Source organism: Schistocerca serialis, chromosome 2 (genome assembly GCF_023864345.2).
Source record: "Schistocerca serialis cubense isolate TAMUIC-IGC-003099 chromosome 2, iqSchSeri2.2, whole genome shotgun sequence".
In the NCBI taxonomy this organism is placed as follows: domain Eukaryota; kingdom Metazoa; phylum Arthropoda; class Insecta; order Orthoptera; family Acrididae; genus Schistocerca; species Schistocerca serialis.
In genome coordinates, this window is record NC_064639.1 from 221,622,847 (window position 1) to 221,642,307 (window position 19,461).

Here is a 19,461-nt window from a genome sequence, read left to right on the forward strand (position 1 = left end):
TGCGATGGTTATTTATGAATCTTCATTACTTAATATATTTTGTTTTTAAATGATTTAAAAAATTGAGGAACCAAATGTAAAATGATAGAATTAAAAGTTAGAGGGAGCGTGAAAAAGTGATAATTAAATATACACACATCACGGTATAGTTATATATGCGGCCACTTATCATGGGATAATTATATATTTTTTATTTTTATAATTATATTTTATGATTTTGGTTGGGTGTCTTTAAATATTTTGAGCTAGCATGAGACTTAATTAATGTATACCGCGATAACACTCGTACAGACATTGGCTGCCGCGAAGTACGTACGATATAATATTTTTTAAACACAACGCGCGATTCACCGCCTTCTAATAGATGGTTTGCGTGAGCGCTGCCATTTAGAAAAGAAAATGTACGTTTTCTTATCCAAACTGTAATTATTAATATAGGTCTCGGGGGCTACTGGTTATTTATGTACCAAATTTAACAAAGATGAACTGAGATATTGCGGAGCTTATTGAATGGAACGATTTTCAATATTTCTTGTTCATTATTTGCAAGGCAAAACTGGAGAGAATCTCATCTGCCATTAAGTGACCAAAATGCAAGATGCTGAACTCATTCAGTGCTGTGAATTTTAGTGAATGAAATCTCTCACTATGAAATTAATGAAAGATCAAAATTAAGAAGTCTCTCACATTTACATTTAATATTATAACATTAATTATTAATTATAAAAGATAGTCAGCATAATGGCCCACCAAATGCTGCTAGGGAAGAAGAGCTCCCCGCAGCTCGAACTTATGAAAAAACTTGGTTAATGAGAATTAATGGTTGTGACCATGAGAGGTGACAACTAAGTCAATAATACACACTTTCTAATAACAATTTCTATTATACTTTGCAAAAATACAGAAAAAACTAACATTATCATCCAGCGCTACAATGGTGGCCTACCTCTAGACGAAACATAAACAGGACAGTGAGTTCAGTCAAAGCATTGTCTATGACCTTCAAGGCCTATGTTACACAGAGATTATACAAAAAGTGGTTCGTTATTAATTACATCAATATTTGATAATAATAATTTACATTCTTTACTATTTGTTATGCACTGCGCAGACGTACTTAGTCTTTAGATAATTTATGGTTCACATGTTGCATAACAAAAACTTCTTTTTCCTTTCTCCAAATGTCCATTTATGTGATGTACCATCACAACATTAGGCTTCGAGAAAGAGGTAAAATTGTGCTGTATACAAAAATGGGTTGCAGCTTGAAGTAAATTGTTGTAGATTAATTTTGTTGCATTGTTTCAGAACCTTACCTAGTCACAGTATTTGGAAGCAGTGTTGTCAGGAAAAGATGGTTCCAATTATCTGATGATAAAACAAGCAACCACTCCTTCTGTTGTGCTGCAAATCACATACTGAAACAGGGCATTGGGTTTTGCTTATGCCGTGTGTGACATAGGCTATGGGGGAGGGGATCTTAAACACAACATATGACATCAGAATGCAGGTGTTCCCATTGACTGTCAAGTTTAATGTTGTCAGATATGTGGCAGTACTATCCTTGCCTTCAACTAGGGAAATGTAATCAGCAAAAGAAATGTCTTTCTACTGTGGTTGTATGATCAGTAAAATTTTTATTGTAACAACCCTGTTCCTAATTAATTGTTTCCATTTGTGTAAAACAGAAAGAACTGATTCGAGAAGTGGAGATGGGGCCTTTTAAACATACTGTTGATGATGGACTAGACATCAGAAAAGCAGCATTTGAATGCATGTACACTCTTCTTGACTCTTGTCTTGACAGACTTGACATTTTTGAGTTTTTAAACCATGTGGAAAATGGATTGAAAGATCATTACGATATAAAAATGCTTACTTATTTAATGGTTGCCCGGTTAGCGCAACTTTGTCCTACTGCAGTTCTACAAAGTAAGTACTGAATATCATACTTATACTGACTAAGGTTTTCTGTAACACAGTTAAAACTGATCTGTTCTCTTAAACACACTTTGGTTGTGGAAAGGTTACTTGAAGTTTTCGTTAATGTTAGTTCAGACAGGAAATTGTTTCATCAGAATTTATCTTCCTGTGCTGTTGTCGGATCTCTTTTGTCCTCTTCTGCCTCATTCTGTATTCTTTTTTTCCCATCTCCCTACTCTCTCCTTTCCTGTCCCTCCACCTTCCACTTCTCTTCCCACCCTATCTTGCCTCCCTCCCTGCTCGATCTTGCCTCTCGCCCCACCCGATCTTGCATCTCTCTACTGTGCAATGCACCATCTTGCCCTATCCTCCTGTTGTGCGTCACACCTTCTCACCCTATCCTACCCCCACCCCCCTCCCTCCGTCCCCCTTTCTTGCATTCCTCCCTTCCCTTCTCTCTTCTCACCCTATCCTGCCCCCTCCTCTCTCTCAGTCCCTCCCACCTGTTCTGACCCCCATCACTACCACCTCCATAGTGATTGTTGCTGCAATGAATATGCTGTCTTGCTCATAATAATGGTAGTTCTTCATTTCTCATGTGTAAATATTACATTTGCCTCAGTGTTATTATTTGTAAGCATTATAGTACTATCAGTACTTCTAGCAGTTCAGTTACAATGAAAGTATACCTATTCAGTCTTATTGTTTGTGTAAACTGTTTCTGTTTAATTTTACTTTCCCACATTTTAAGGGTTGGAACGTTTGATAGAGCCACTGCGGAATACCTGCACAATGAAAGTTAAAGCAAATTCTGTTAAACAGGAGTATGAGAAGCAAGATGAACTGAAACGGTCAGCAATGCGAGCTGTCTCTTCCTTACTTACTGTTCCTGATGCAGGTATGGAATTTAAAATTAATTGTAACATTGTTGCATAATGTTGTTTTTAATACTGGAAGCATATTTCATCAAAATGTAAGTATTTTGTGGAAAGTGATACTAGAGTTAAAATGTCAATAGTGTACTTATATCTTTTTCCTTTGTCACATTGCCTGCTATTTATAAACAGTAAAAAAGTAAGTTCCGCTTACATTGTGCAATTGCTTGCATGATGGCCTAACTGAGATAGTTTTTTAAATCTAAATTACGTTATTTTTCAACAAAATTGCCCTTTGAAGTTGGCAGTTATATGGGGGGGGGGGGGGTACCAAGAAATAACCGGAATTGTAATGCTGCGTTGGCAGAGGGTTGTTGTAGGACCTCCCATGAGTCTTTCCACGAGGCGGCATCACCAGACAGTGACTAGTGTGATATCTGTGGCAGTTTTGTGGAGTGTGTGCGCAGTGCAGATGTGACAGGAGAAATACTTCTTACAAATTATATGCATCTGTGAAATTTTGTTTCAACATAGTCCATATAAATCAGGAAAAAATCTTACCTTCATAGTCTCGAATGTTATTGAATTTAGCATATGTTAAAATCAAGGACTAAGTAAGGAACACGTATTTTTTTGTTGCTTCGAGATACAGCCCTCCAAAGATGACACTACATATACCATTTTGAAGGCGCAAATTTTGGAAAAAAATTTTAAAATGCTGTATCTACATCTACATCCATACTCCGCAAGCCACCTGATGGTGTGTGGCGGAGGGTACCTTGAGTACCTCTATCGGTTCTCCCTTCTATTCCAGTCTCGTATTGTTCATGGAAAGAAAGATTGTCGGTATGCCTCTGTGTGGGCTCTAATCTCTCTGATTTTATCCTCATGGTCTCTTCGCGAGATATTCGTAGCAGGGAGCAATATACTGCTTGACTGCTCGGTGAAGGTATGTTCTCGAAACTTCAACAAAAGCTTGTACCGAGCTGCTGAGTGTGTCTCTTGCAGAATCTTCCACTGGAGTTTATCTATCATCTCTGTAACGCTTTCACGATTAGTAAATGATTCTGTAATGAAGCGCACTGTTCTCCGTTGGACCTTCTCTATCACTTCTATCAACCCTATCTGGTACAGATCCCACACCGGTGAGCAGTATTCAAACAAGTGTACTGTAACCTACTTCCTTTGTTTTCGGGCTGCATTTCCTTACGATTCTAACAATGAATCTGTCAGACATCTGCTTTACCGACGATTAATTTTATATGGTCATTCCATTTTAAATCACTCCTAACGCCTACTCCCAGATAATTTATAGGATTAACTGCTTCCAGTTGCTGGTCTGGTATATTGTAGCTAAACGATAAGGGATCTTTCTTTCTATGTATTCGCAGCATATTACGCTTGTCTACATTAAGATTCAATTGCCATTCCGTGAACCATGCGTCAATTCGTTGCAGATCCTTCTGCATTTCAGTACAATTTTCCATTGTTACAACCTCTCAATGTACTACAGCATCATCCACAAAAAGCCTCAGTCCGATGTTATCCACAAGGTCATTTATGTATACTGTGAATAGCAACGGTCATACGACACTCCCCTGCGGCACACCTGAAATCTATCTTAATTCGGAAAACTTCTCTCCATTGAGAATGACATGCTGCGTTCTGTTATCTAGGAAGTCTTCAATGCAATCACACAATTGGTCTGATAGTCCATATGCTCTTACTTTTTTCATTAAACGACTGTGAGAAGCTGTATCAAACGTCTTGCGGAAGTCAAGAAACAAGGTATCTACCTGGGACGAATAGCGCGAGCTGGGTTTCACACAACCGTCTTTTTCGAAATCCATGCTAATTCCTACAGAGTAGATTTCTAGTCTCCAGAAAAGTCATTATACTGGAACGTAATACGTGTTCCAAAATTCTGCAACTGATCGACGTTAGAGATATAGGTCTATAGTTCTGCACATCTGTTCGACGTCCCTTTTTGAAAACGGGGATGACCTGTGCCCTTTTCCAATCTTCTGGAACGCTATGCTCTTCTAGAGACCTACAGTAAACCGCTGCAAGAAGGGGGGCAAGTTCTTTCGCGTACTCTGTGTAAAATTGAACTGGTATCCCATCAGGTCCAGCGGCCTTTCCTCTTTTGAGTGATTTTAATTGTTTTTCTATCCCTCTGTCATCTATTTCGAATCCACCATTTTGTCATCTGTGCAACAATCTAGAGAAGGAACTACGGTGCAGTCTTCCTCTGTGAAACAGCTTTGGAAAAAGACATTTAGTATTTTGGCCTTTAGTCTGTCATCCTCTGTTTCAGTACCATTTTGGTCACAGAGTATCTGGACATTTTGTTTTGATCCACCTACCGCTTTGACATAAGACCAAATTTCTTAGGATTTTGTGCCAAGTCAGTACCTAGAACTTTACTTTCGAATTCATTGAACACCTCTCGCATAGCCCTCCTCACACTACATTTTGCTTCTTGGAACAGTTCTAGATATTTTGTTGGCTTTTTTTATTTGAAAGATAATTGCTTTGTGATTACAAAGAAATCCTCCATTGAGACTTACCTGTCAAAGTTCTTTCACTATAGCATTCTGAACTTATTTTATACTTTATGGTAAAGGTTTTTTTTTTTTAATGCCAATCCATAAAATTTTGATTGTTTTTTTCTGTTGATTAGTACTATATAGTTCTACATTCCCTGAAAAGGAGAGCTTACTCTTTTAGGTTGAACAGGTTTTATAAACAGTTGAAATTTTTGCCATACATAAAACCTGTTTCACTACCGCATTATCACATAACAGGCTCATAAAAATCAAAGCCTAGCCTTATTTAACATAATTTTAGTTTTGAAAGATGAGTAAGAAACTCATTTTCAAGTATTTTAAATGGTTCCAAAATGTATGTGAAAGGTCCAAAGACTTATAGGCTTCAATTTATACAACTCTGTGCACTACGTTTTGCACTGGAATTAACCAGTCAATGAACTAAAAATGTGTCCACTGCTTCAGTATCTTCATTTAATATAGAGTGATGTCTTCCTGTTGAAGCAATAGGAACTTGAGAACTTACAGTCTTAAAAACATTGTGAACAGGAAATGAGCACTGATGGTATGGTTGCTGTCTTTCAGCTGAAAACCTGTATCCAGCAGCTGGTCGATGTGGCAGCGTAAAGTTCACTACAATTTTATTTAACTGATAACTGGTGTCAATAATCTCTGCAATCCACCAGTCAGTCATACACACACGCTACAAACATCCCCCTTCTCAGGTTGTGAATCTGAATATTAGCGTGCTGCTTCTGAGGTGTTGGCTGAACGAACGAAATTTCTTCTTTCTTGCTCTTTAACACACGTGCAATATGAGTTCGCCCATCACTTTGAGTCCAAAAATGTTTCTTCTGAATTCCTTTCACAGGAGTACTTTGTTTGGACCCATTCTTTTTTCTGCTCACAGAATTCTTGGGTTTCTTTGTTGGACAAAAGAATGAGGGCTGTGGATATTTAAGATTTCACGACTCTCGTGAAATCCTCAGCATTCTGAGTCGCATCTGTATTTGGTCTGAAAAGATTATGTTTTGTAGCATGGTGCTTCAGGGGGCCTCCTATACCATCACAAGGCCCCTTCCCATGACCAGTAGCAATGTATACCCAGTCAGGTGGCACAAGTGACTTACTCAATTCAAACAGCTGGTAACGATTTTTAAAATGACTAGGAGCACCATCAGAAATAAAGATGATCTTCTCTGCCCATGTTTACAGTTAAGAATTTTGTGCATTACTGGCAAAGCATGTGCTAGAATTTTGTGCATTACTGGCAAAGCATGTGCTGAGTCATTACTTGTAACTGCAATGCTTGTGATCTCGATGTGAAAATATGTCACTTCTGTAAAAATGGAAACCTGGTCATTACTCCAATGATACTCTTGTACTTCTTGTGGGAGAATTAAGACTAGTTCTCAGCAAAATCACAGTGAAGTACTAAATATAGTTCTTCAGCCTTTACACACCCTTTCACTTCTGCAATGTGCTGTTGTTGCAATTTCTTCAGATACTGGTGTGTTACTGCTTTCACTGACCATTTACTAAGTTCATCAATGAAACAGTCAAAGGCAACAGTTTTCTTAATGAGTTTATTTTTGTCCCATGTCGTATACGTAACTTCTGCAGAGTTATCTGCTACGTCTTCCAGGCCAAGTGTCTGTACAGACAGTCCTCCGTTTCCAGGGCAGTCGCCATATTCTTGAAACAAAGAAGTCTCTCGCTTTATGCCACAGACTACTATCAGGGTGTATACGACCCGGGACAACCGGGAGATCCGGGAAAAACCTGGGAATTTTTTTCATCCGGGAGAAAACCGGGATATTTTTAGAATTCTGGGAATTTTTCGTTGTTTTAGTTTTCAGTTAGATTTTTGTAATTTTGACTAGTAAGAACCGATACTCTAACAAAGGATATTACTGTAGCCCACTACTGCAGAATAATGCTTCAACAATACAACATAAACGAGAGAAAAAAACGAAAATAATTGAAATTGCAAAGGAAATGCACCATATACAACGACAACACACAGTGCTCTTGTAAGCGTCTGCCAATTGAAAATGTGTCAAAGGCTTTAGGAAGACTGTGCAGTGCTTCATAACAACAAATTGCCTCCACTCTACCGGGAAAAGGGGGCGCGGAATTCATATTCTTGAGGAAAAAAACTTGTTTCACAAAGCACATAGCATCCAGCACACGTTTGTCTATCGATTATTCATATGATTTTGAAACACTTCTGTCTTAGTTTTTGAACATTTTGGAACACATTTTAAGGTGATATCTGAATGAATCATAAGTTGACTCTTGAATGCATGCATAGTGTACATGATGTCTGTGTCAGGAGAATCCTCGTCACATCTAGAAATAAACTTTCCGCAGACAAAAGGGGATGGGGCTATACGAGCTGAGGGAATAAAGCCGAACTGATGAATGCCAATCGCTGTCTGATTATGTGGTTGATTGGGTTTGCGAATGACCAGCATTGTTATAATTACTAGCGAAATCCATAGATTCAGACTACCAGAATGGAAATAAATGACTGACAGGTATAACAGGTGAGAAAGATTACGTATCTTCCAGGTGTATCCAAGAAAATGAAATTTTGACAGAAAATTTTTGGCCAGATCGCTACACTAGCAAGGACCAGTAGTACAGTCCCCGGCTAGCAGCCGCGTAAGTTCTATTCTGGAAGTAACGCGGAAAACGTGTTGTTTGAACGTGTAATAACGCCTAACCGGAAAATAATCACGGGATAACTAAACCTGTGATCTGGTAGGGTTAGTGAAGTTAATCGGCGAACAAATTTTGACAGTGGCAGCAATAGCTACAGAATTGGTGATGACAAGATTGTTTGTTACAACGAGGAAGCAGAAGAAACGGGGACATCACACAAATAATGGAAGAAAAAGACGAGTCCAAATTTATATAAAAATTTCGTAATACTACTTTTCGATCTCATGCTTGAGAAGCTGGTGCGTATGAATGAAATATGAAACTATTTCCTAACATAAAGCTTTTTGCTTGTAGTAGGCCTAATAGGCATTTGATATTGGTACTTTGTGGATTATATTCTTTCGTGTTATAAAAATGGCCATTTTTGCCAAAACAGTCTCGTTTATTTGGCGTGTTACAAAATTGCTGCCATATTAGAAAGGCCTATTTTGTTTTATCTAGTACACAGGGACAAAATAGACGTAATCAGATCGAGAAACCACACCAGTCTTGGGTATTATTTGTATTAACAGCTTTTTCAGTATTAGGTAACGACATTTTGATTTTTCATGTAGCAGAACATTGACGAACTTTGAGGTAATAGATCCTTTTGCAGAAAAGAAAGCACACCATATAAAGCTGTAGCAAGATTAGAGAGAAAAAAATGCTAGGAGGTAATGTTTGAAGAAATGTATAATTTCTTGCTTAACTCATGTCAGTATTGGTTTTATATATCCTATATTTAATTTTATGTCACACAAAACAGCAAGTTATTAACTAATAGGCAATAAAGAGTTCAGATTTTCTGAAGAGTTCTTGTTCTCTCGATTACAAAGAATCCCATCCGCCTATTAATTGTGAGATTTTTTTTTAAAGAGGGGCCGGCTGTCAAACCGGTCGAGTGGGAGGAGGAGAGCCACCACAGGACATTTCAATTTCCACACTCCTGAATATAGTTTGGACGTGCGGTAGAAAAATGCTTTATGAATAGTCGTGGCACTGCACTTTGGCATACTTGAGACCAAATAATATGTCTTACATTTCCTCGAACACGTATGTTTTATGTTTCAGACTTTTCAGAAGGATGTCAGCCACAGGATGAACGTATTTTGAAAATTCGATTTATTTTTTTTAGTATTGACCCGGTTCGCAAATGTCGTAGGTCCGGGGCTGATGCGCAGAGCAGTCTGAGTTTTAGTGGATAGTCTCCACGTGACCCGTGTATACATTTAGTGATTTTGGTGTTTCCCCTTCATTTACGCTCATGTCAAATGAAAACAAAACGGATATCTGTGGCTGGGAGCTCTCAAGTGAATTAAAACACATTCACATAATTACGGAAGGCTTAAATATGTCATTAGTTTCAGATTTTATTTAATTTTCACCTTACAGTCAGGCGTTAATCGCCTTGCGGAACAATGAAGTTATTTTTGTCTGTTTGATAAAGAGATTTGACTTTTGTTAACCTTTTCTGCAGAGGGAGTCATTGTATTCGAAACAAAATGTTTAATTCCACAGTACTGGCTAGTTTCAACTGTTCACTGCATTTCAAGTACACGTTTTCATTTTCTTGCACGTATGGCATTATGGCATAATAAAGAACCAAACATGATATAATACAGTACTGGTGCTCCAAGAAAATTTACATCTCGAAAACCACACTGAAAAGCTTAATATCAGGTCGAGGTCTGCTTCATTGGGAATCTGGACATTCGAATGTGCCCTTTAAGTATGCACTTTAAATGTGCACATTTTAATATGGTTCACAAAATTCCGGTGCTCTTGCAGTATCTTCTGATGTCTTGTTCCTTGAATGACATAATATATGATCTTTCAATGTTTTACACGTACGTACATACGGGCTTCCTACGTCACGATAGCCACCCAAGCGCGGTGTCACCTATTATCTGCGCTCTCTGGCAACTGCTGAAACGAACCTATTTCTAACAGGTCTCGGGAAAATATTGCGAATGGTGGTTTGAAAAGCATTACTTTCAGAGTAAATATCCTTCTACGTAAGTTAAACTATGTGCAAGAATGTAGCATGAATTTATTAAATCACAGAATGTTTGACTCTCGTTTAAAAATCGACTCTTTGTTGACGAGCCATTTAGAAGAATTTCGAACCCAGAAGATCAGACATTTATGTCATTACTAAAAATTTTACTGGCACATTTGTGTGATATATCTTAAAGTGTAACATGCGCAAAAAAAATCAACAGTATATGCAAAAGCTTAGCTTCTTTTGCAGCTTGAGACCAATATCATATGTGAAAGCTTTTTTCTTTTCTTGTAGCAACACTATGTATATTAATTTAAACTATTAACTTTCCCTGTTTATGTGTTCGTGCTACTTACTAGTGTTGTTGCTGTTGGCTGACTACATCGCGTGTCCTATGCTCTGAATATCCGCTGTCATCTGCTGGGGAATCAGGTGACATGAGTTATGAACAGCTTACAAAAGCACATCGATATCTCGATTTCAATGATTCGGGAAGTAACTTGCAGTGTTTGGTGGAATTCCATTGTATACTTTCGTAATACGAAAATACACAGCATACATGTTGCTGCACAGCAAAGATATTTTCAAAACGTATCTTTTTCCCAGAGTTTTGTTTTCTGAAGTGCCGGGAAATTGTACAACCATGTATAAAACCATAACCATTCAAAGGACTGATAAGGGTAAATATACTGTCACCCGGGAGAAAGTGTATTTTTAACAGGGAAATCTGGGAAAAATCGGGGAATTTTTTTTCCTTGTCCATGTATACACCCTGACTAATGACTTTATCACGCACGAGTTCAAAATTCGTGGAGTACACACACACACACACACACACACACACACACACACACACAGCAGACATCTTTAGGTGGGTGTGGAACTACGCACTTATGTCTTAGTGCATAAAATTTTGACCTTCCAATATGTGAAGTTGTATAGCTGCTCTTACAAACTGCAAAATGTTTCTTTAATACTGCGAGTCATGTACCTCTTCGCTTTCACAACTTTTTGACCTTCAACTGATACAGTTATAGTGTCTTTTTTGTTGGCACTCTGGCGAGAACAGTCCCATTTATCTTCCAGATAAAATGACTGCACTATTTGAAATTGAGCTGCTTCTATAGGATGACTGTGATAGGGATCTGGCCTTCCAAAGACTCCTTTTACAGACCTCACATTTCTTGATTTGTCTACTATGTACTTTGATACTGATGGAACATGGTTCTCTCTCTCTCTCTCTCTCTCTCTCTCCCTCCCTCCCTCCCTCCCTTTTTTTTTTTTTTTTTTTTTTTTTTTTTTTTTTTTTTTTTTTTTTTTTTTTTTTTTTAAATATCTCTGAAATAATAGTTAAAAATTTGCACCTTTTCACTGTAGGATGCGCAATATTCAACAGCTGAAGCAATATTTGTGAAAAATTCCTGGCAAGAGGTGCAAGAATGCTTTGGTTCATTTTCTTCTGAAGATGGAATTTGTACTTTAAAGAGTGTGGTCAGTTTTACTATAGTGTATTCATCCACAGCTTCAGTAATTTCTCTTCTCTTTCTTGATGCATAGAGCTTATGACTCGACTTTACTGACCACGGTTTCATAATAGGACTAACCCTCTACCTCTGTAGTTGACTGATTCCGGGTATTTAATTCCTCTGATGCAAAATATGCCCAGTCTGAACAAAGTCTGTTTTTTGGTTTGTCTTACATATCACTCTTGTATGGATGTGCAAATCGTCGGCACAATTCACTCTCCTGTGACCCCAGTCGGAAGACATTTCAAACATCCCTTTTCACAAAACACACTGCAACTGTGTCAACTGGCAAATTCCTCACGAAAACACAGAACTCACTGGATGTCTCAGGTTTCTTAGAAGCCTCTTCAGTAAACAAATTAGCACTGAACAACTAGAGTACAGAAACCTGCAATGAACAACCGCAACAAAGCAACTGACAGGAAACTACAACAAAGTGTAAGAAATATCTGCAGCAATGAAAGTGAAAAGAAATGGTGGCAACAGAGAAAGTGATTAGAAATAACTGCAACAAAGACAATAGAAATAAACATTGTAACAAGGAAATTACTAAGAAACAACTTCATTAAAGACGTACATTGCCCTTGAAAGTTAAAAAAAATAATTTTTTAAAAGAAAACCTGTCCAACTTAAAAGTGGAAGCTCTTCTTTACAGATAATATAGTACTACATGGTACTAATGAACAGAAAAAATCTTTTCTGGATTGGCATTTTTGGAAGGGGAAAAAAAAAAAAAATTCTGCAGATTATAAAAAAAATTTCAATAGACGACAGTAAAAGAACTTTGACGGATATGTACAAATGGAGGATACCATTGTAATCATAAAGGAATTATTTTTCAAATAAAAAACTCTCCACCCCATGCCTCTCCCCATGCCTTTCCCCATGCCTCTCCCCATGCCTCTCCCCATTTGTGCATATATTATTTATTGGAGTATGCATAAACTTCAGTCTTGTTATTATGTGGGTAATTAGAACTAACAACTTAGAATGGTTAGAATCTTAAAATTCCTTGAAAACTAGCCACTGTTGCTACTTAAGTGGGACAATAGATGAAGCCGGTTTACTTGCCGCAAATCTCGTAAACAGTTTGATCCAGTGACAATATTCAGCGTATTGTTGTGTCTGTGGTGACATGCAGTGCATTTGTCACATGCATTGTGAGTAATTTTAAGAGTGCTTTGTTCTTGCTTTGGAAATTGATGATTATTCTAGTTTAGACTGTTGCTTCTGCTGTTTATCAGAGTGACTTTAAGTCCATAGAAAAAAAGCTCGAATGCCTCCTATTCCAAGACACACATCTACGTCCTTTGAAAGTACTGTGATTAAAGATGTAGGTAGTGGTGTGTCCATTCAACTGTCTTACAAAGAGGCTGTGCCAACTTGTCATCACCAATTTCATCCAAATGTATGGTATATGCAGGGCTTGGCCAGAAATGATTGCTGAAAGTGGGAGTTAGGTGGCCAAGCAGTTACTTAAAAGAAGCATATCTGTATCTGCTGCAAGTTGATGAGGCATGAGCCATTTATGTTTGTGTAGTTGTGTGGGGCAGCGCACAGCAGAAATAGTAGAGGGTGGTAAACAAATGGTCATGGGGTCAAGTTCCTAAGCAGAAACTTTTTTAATTTTCAATTTTTTATGTTATTTACACAGCAGATAATACTCAGTATATTATCTTTATTAATATTTTCATAAAACGCATGAAAAAGGAGGATGAAGAAAAAATTGTGATTCTAAATGAATTTGCAGGAAGGGCCTTAAGGTGCACACGAGAACTTTGCAAGTAAAATTGTGTGTTTTTATTATTGTACAGTTGATGACTTACACATGGTTGGATAATATTCATTGTAAGAACAGGGGAATCAGTAATTGTCTTGGAATCTTGACATGTTGTGAACACTGTTTATGCAATGACATGGTTGTTTTAAAGTTTCTTTAGAGAAACAAACTTGATTTACATTCATAAAAGGCTCTCCCTTATCACATAGTTTGGCAGCAAACCACGAGTAACACATCATTTTGCCAGATATTGGCGAGGATAGCTGATGATGTACAATGGAATATATTTTGATACAGTCATCTTGGGTTGATACCTTTTTCTGTCTCGACCGTCAACCTACTGTACCACGCAGCTTCCGAGGGCTGTTCAAAGGGCAAATTGAGACTAATGGGACACAGTCTTGTTTGCTTTAACTACAATCCTGTCTTGGAAAGTTACTAGCAGAGCCATTGTGGGCACTGTAAGTGGAATCCTTTTTTGGAAATTCCAGATTTTGCTTTGCCTACGCTTTTCATGTCTTTAATGCGAACATATTAATAAACACAATATTGAGCATTGTTCTCCTTTATTTGCCATGTAAATAATATAAATATTTAAAATAAAAAACAGTTTCTGCTTAGGGACTCTACCCCATGACCATTGGTTTACTGTCCTCTACTCTTTCTGCTGCACTACATGCTGCCTGGCAACTATGCTAACATATGTGACCCGTGCCTCACCTGACCTGTGTCAAAACTGCTATTATTTCAGAAAGATCGGTCATCTGGAGCTCCCACATATGTCACTTTCTTTTCTGGCAAAGCCCTGCATATACCATAGAGTAGGATAAAATCAATGACGGCAAGTAGGTGTTGTCCCTTTGTTAAAAGGTGCTGGTGTAGGCCACCTTTGAAGTTCCTTGTAAGTACTGTTTTTTCAGAGACTCAAAATCAAATGATTTATTTCACTTTGGGAATGAGAAGAAAATAACATCTTGCATGTTATCTGAGCTTAAGGTGGGTGCAGGTGTTCAAAGTTGATTTGGTCTTGAGTGGATGGAAGTCTGCCTATCTTCTCTTGCCAGAATGTCTAATACTGAACTTCAATAACAAATCTTCTTGACATAAAAATTCTTATGTGGAAAATATTGTTAATATAAAACAGATTTTATAGCACTTTGCTTGGTAAAGTATGGAATAATGAAGGTATTATGAAAAGAATAGATTGCTACTCACCATGTAGTTGAGATGCTGAGTCGCAGATAGGCATGACAGAGAAGCTGTTAAACAAGTAAGCTTCTTCAGAATTAAACATACTCATACACAAACACAACTCTCAAACACAACCACTGTCTGTGGTTGCCAAGGCCAGACTCTGATCTCCCCAGCCAGAGATAATAGTTATTGGGGGTGTGAGCAGTGTTTGCATGAATGTGTGTGTGTATATATGTTTAATTTGGAAGAAGGCCTATTGGCCAAAAGCTTACTTCTTTAAGTCTTTTTGTTGTGCATATCTCCGCTATATGGCAAGCAGCAATCTCTCCTTGTGTAAAACTTGATTGACTGTCACCTGTCTAGTATCAAGAATGCACTAAAATTGCTGATAGGTGCAGTGGTCATTCTTTTCATTCATTTTGGGAGCACACGTTGTGGTCCCATCAAATATAACACAGTAATTTTGCTCGGTAATTGTTAATATTTGATACCATACAACATCAAAATTGAAAAAGAGCTTTTCTGGAATAACATGTTTTTGCTAATACATTTATGCTTGAAGTGCTCCTGCCAGTAATCAGTGAGGTAGTAAGACTGAAAATAAAGTAGGTTCCTTATTATGGCTGAGTTAGTGGCATAAATCAATTGTATTTTATTCTTAATTGTCTTGGAGTACCCATTCTGATCATTTGTGAAATAAATTGAATTGTGTGATTTTTTTGTACTGAGTTGCTAAACATGCGAATAAAGAAGTAATATACTGTTTAATTAAAAATTATGGAAAGAGTAAAGGCAACTACTCAGTGAATAGTATAAGCATCGAGTGAGTGGTTGAGAGGCACATGAGAGACCCAGAATGAATAGTAGTAATATTCCCAGTCTTGTTTGTGTCTATTGATGACTCAGCAACTCAACTATTTGGCGAGTTGTTTACTCTCTCTACTTTTTATATTCCATGATAAAACTTTCCATTATCATAGTCTTAATTAGTGACAGTTAATAAGTAAATGCATATATTTGTGTAACTTGATCCACAAAGTACATATTTTTTATTTTGTGATTACAGATAAAAATCCACACCTAACAGATTTTGTTACACAAATTAAAGGAAATCCTGAACTGTTGTCAATATTTGAATCAATTCAAAAGGATTCATCAGGTCCTGCTCAAGAATCAAATCTAATGGATCTCAGCTGAGCATTTAACTTTGGCCTTGGTCTCCCAATACCTACTAAACGCCTGTAGTAGGAGCCAGGCTTATGCAGATGTGGGATACAGTGAACTTGGAGAATGTTGGAACTCCCTAAGTTTGCCAGAGACTTGTGATCAGTACAAGGAGGATTGTGATGTGCTGTTGCAACTAACATTGTAGGCATATTTAAAAAACAAACTGTATCACAAGAACATAGCTGTTAAATTTTGTTTTCCTGTGATCATTCATACTGGAGCATATGTTGCAGCAGTTAAATTTTCCAAATTGAAAGTCATAATGAGACAACAACATAAACTTTGTTGTTCAAATGACTGGTGTGTTGTTCTTACTGAAACTTGAATGTGATGATTTGTCTTATGTACTACTCATGTTTAATAAAATATAAGTAAACTTTGATTTGTGTTGAGAACTTGTCTGGAAGTATGACAGTGCAGTGTGATTTGTATGCATTATTAATAATTTAATAGCAGAGCCTCATATGTACACGGGTATACCTCATAACAGAAACTCCTTGTTTGTTAATATAAAACAGATTTTATAGCACTTTGCTTGGTAAAATCTCCACCTGTTATTTTTTAATGTAATGTAATGTGTAAGGGAGCTATTTTCTTACGCATTACAAATGCAACACATCTTGACGCTTACTTGTCTCCATATGATTCGTATTTTATTAGTGTATCTTTTCCAGTTTTCAGTGAGCCATTTGTAATTATAATCTGTTACTCGCAAATTCATCTTCCTTATCCATTCTGATGTATCTTCTGTAACTGATCCAGTTCTGAACTTCGAGGTACAATGAACAAAATTGTAAAATAAAATGAATAGGAGGAATACTCTTTAATAAAACAGTAAATCTTTTCTTGTTTCTTAGTTGCTGAATTTTTTTAAGTTTTGTAATACCACAACACTTGCTTTATATGGAACCTTGATATGAGCGTGTTCTGAAAGCCTGGACATGAGTGTCATTCTCAAATAACTTCCGAGTAATGTAGCCACAGAAAACACTATATCATACCATAAATCACTTGTGAAAAAATGCAGAGCACCTGTAATAGTTCCTGGCACCATAAACAATGGAAAATAGCTTCATGTGTTACTTTGTTGTGTGATGCTTCAATGTCCTTTACTTCAACTGCTGGTTAGAGGTTAGAAAAAATCACATTGCTCTCTGAAGCTATTTACTGCTAAAAGTAATGAGCTCAAATGTTTTTGTTGTGCTCATATGAACTGTTTCATTGCCACCAGTCTGAGCAAAGTGGCACGATTATGATGACACAGGGCATATGTTTGAAAGAAGTGGGGAAAGGAGATAGTTAAATCGGATTTCGATCTGTCTGGTTTGAATCTTGTGTGGTTTTCTGGATCATTTCACGCAATTGCTGTGGTTTCATTCAAAAAACCTTTGTCCAGTTTTGTTCCATTGTTGTCCAGAATGTTTGTTTATTTGACCTCCAGAGATTGTACTCTATTTAGCCATCGAGAACACATGTTCACATAGAGTACAGAGAAAATGCATAAGTGCATATTAACAGAAATGAAAGCTCAAGCCATCAGTTTTTTCCTTCAATAAATGTTTAACAAATACAATGGTAAGTAAACTAGACATATTTATGTTAAGAATTCACACTACTTCTTAAAATTGATAATTAGTGATAACTGATAAATGAAAATGATTCCTACAAAGTTCCCATGAAGTCTTAAGAAAATTGACAGTCACTTTATACAGGCAACTGTCTATAGAAAGAAAAAGAGAAAATGCTGTCTGAGGGAGGAGGTAACCTATACTCATCAAAGTCTAAATTCCAATCTTTCTTTGTCAAACTCAGCATACAAAAACAAGATGTGGTTTACATCTTTGTGTCATCTAGCCTTTGTTCTTTCATAGCCTCCAGTTCTGCAGCAAGGGTTGGATAGATATAGATCCAACCTGTAGTGTGCCATTCTCAAATAACTTCCAAGCAATATATCTACAGTATATGTACACACCACTTGTGAAAAAATGCAGAGTGCATGTACCATTTCCAGGCACCATAAACAAATTATGCCGCCTTAGTTGGGCTTTCGTTCGTATATCTGCTCTATGATGATGATGATGATGATGATGATGATACTCTGATGGAGGGTGCATTTTGGAAATCAGCACATACACTGTCACCCCTTGTCAACAAATCAGTGCATAGTTTGTTCTGTGGTAAATAGTATCATTAGTTTAAAAATGCTTACAGATGATATATGTGTCCAGCACTCGTCTGAGAGACATCACACTAGCTCTATAAACAATAATAGTAGCTGAAAACTTCCTCCTTCCAGCCTTGTTAACTAGTAATTAGCAGTATGACCCAGTAAGAAGCAATTCGTGTTTCTATAGTTAGTTATTTTTTGTAGATCATATCACAATAAACTTTATGGTGTGGAATATATCACGGGAACAAAAGATTGTATAGACAATTAAAATATAGGTTTCTGACTGACCACTTACTTCTGTTCAAGAATTTCTATATAATACAGAAGAAATTGTTAAAGAGAAAAGTCTTATGGCTTCTGGGTCTTTTTCAACACTCAGCAGTTAAAAATACTTGACAGCATTTAGATGAAAATTGCTTTTAAATAAAACAAATATATTATTAATGAAAACAGTTGTATAACAACGCATTGTGTGCCAAAGAAAACTTTGGTGCCTGTTAAGCAAATATGTTTTCCCACTCTTTCTCATGAATGATTCTGCGTATTCGGTGTGATGTCATCCTCAGCTTTCAGTTTAGTTTCAACATAGGATTCGCAAAGAAGTGCCCCACTTTTTCTCCTCCTGTGAGCCTGGCTGACAAATGCGTGTGGAAACCATTACATCTGCCGAATTATTGCCGTTACTTATATAAATATAATGAGTTAACTAATCACAACTCGCTTGTTGCTTACCTTGTCCATAAAAAAAACAGAATACAGTTCCCTACCAGCAAACACCACTATGTGAACTGAACTGACAAGGTGAAACAAGTATTTAACACTCATGCTTCCACATTGTGCATGAACTTCAATCTCTTTTTGAACCAGTATATACACACAGGAAACAAAGGTATTTTGAAGCACAAAAATGGACACCAAGAAATAAACACCCATCTGTGAGGTACAGGGCAAATAGGTAAAGTGAGTGTGAATCAGTGACATAATTTTAACATGCTTATGTTGGGGAATTAATTTTTGGGCTTCATATTTTATAAAGTGTGATTTCATCTTAATCATATTCAGTCTATCAAGAATATGAATTGAAATATGTAGTTGATTGGATGGCAGGAGAGGGAAGGTGGCAGCTGATAACCATTAGTGGAAGTAATTTTTAATTGCAGATGCCTAGTATTGCTGAAAAGTGGCAAGCCTTTACAGTGATGTATTATTTGGCTTCCACAATAACCAGTGGTGGCAAAGAAAACACTAATTATTATCTGCTTCACTTGCTGCCACACTCATGATGATTGTCCACTGCTAGCTTACTATGTTGTCCAACCCATGTTTGCCTTTAATTTTCTGTTAGACAGGGATTAATAGGCTACTCAGTCTTATTGGTGTAAACTATTCTACACTTCAGGAAACTTAATAATCCAGACTTTTTCAGCCTATTGATAGTGTCCTTCACAGAGCCTGGTACATTTCCAATTTTGTTTCCACTTCAGTAGGTTGGCATTATGCTCACTTGGT

The 19,461-nt window shown here is 37.1% G+C and overlaps 1 protein-coding gene across 1 annotated transcript in view; it reads left to right on the top strand.

Moving 5' to 3' along the window:
- Window positions 1-16,164, top strand: part of LOC126456966 (cullin-associated NEDD8-dissociated protein 1) — a 158,835-nt gene extending 142,671 nt beyond the window's left edge. The window contains exons 20-22 of the mRNA XM_050092903.1: window positions 1,689-1,932; window positions 2,675-2,821; window positions 15,622-16,164. Of these exons, the coding sequence (XP_049948860.1) occupies window positions 1,689-1,932; window positions 2,675-2,821; window positions 15,622-15,752 (522 nt within the window). The 3' untranslated portion in view covers window positions 15,753-16,164. The remainder of the gene's footprint in view (window positions 1-1,688; window positions 1,933-2,674; window positions 2,822-15,621) is intronic.
- The last annotated feature ends 3,297 nt before the right edge of the window (window positions 16,165-19,461 follow it).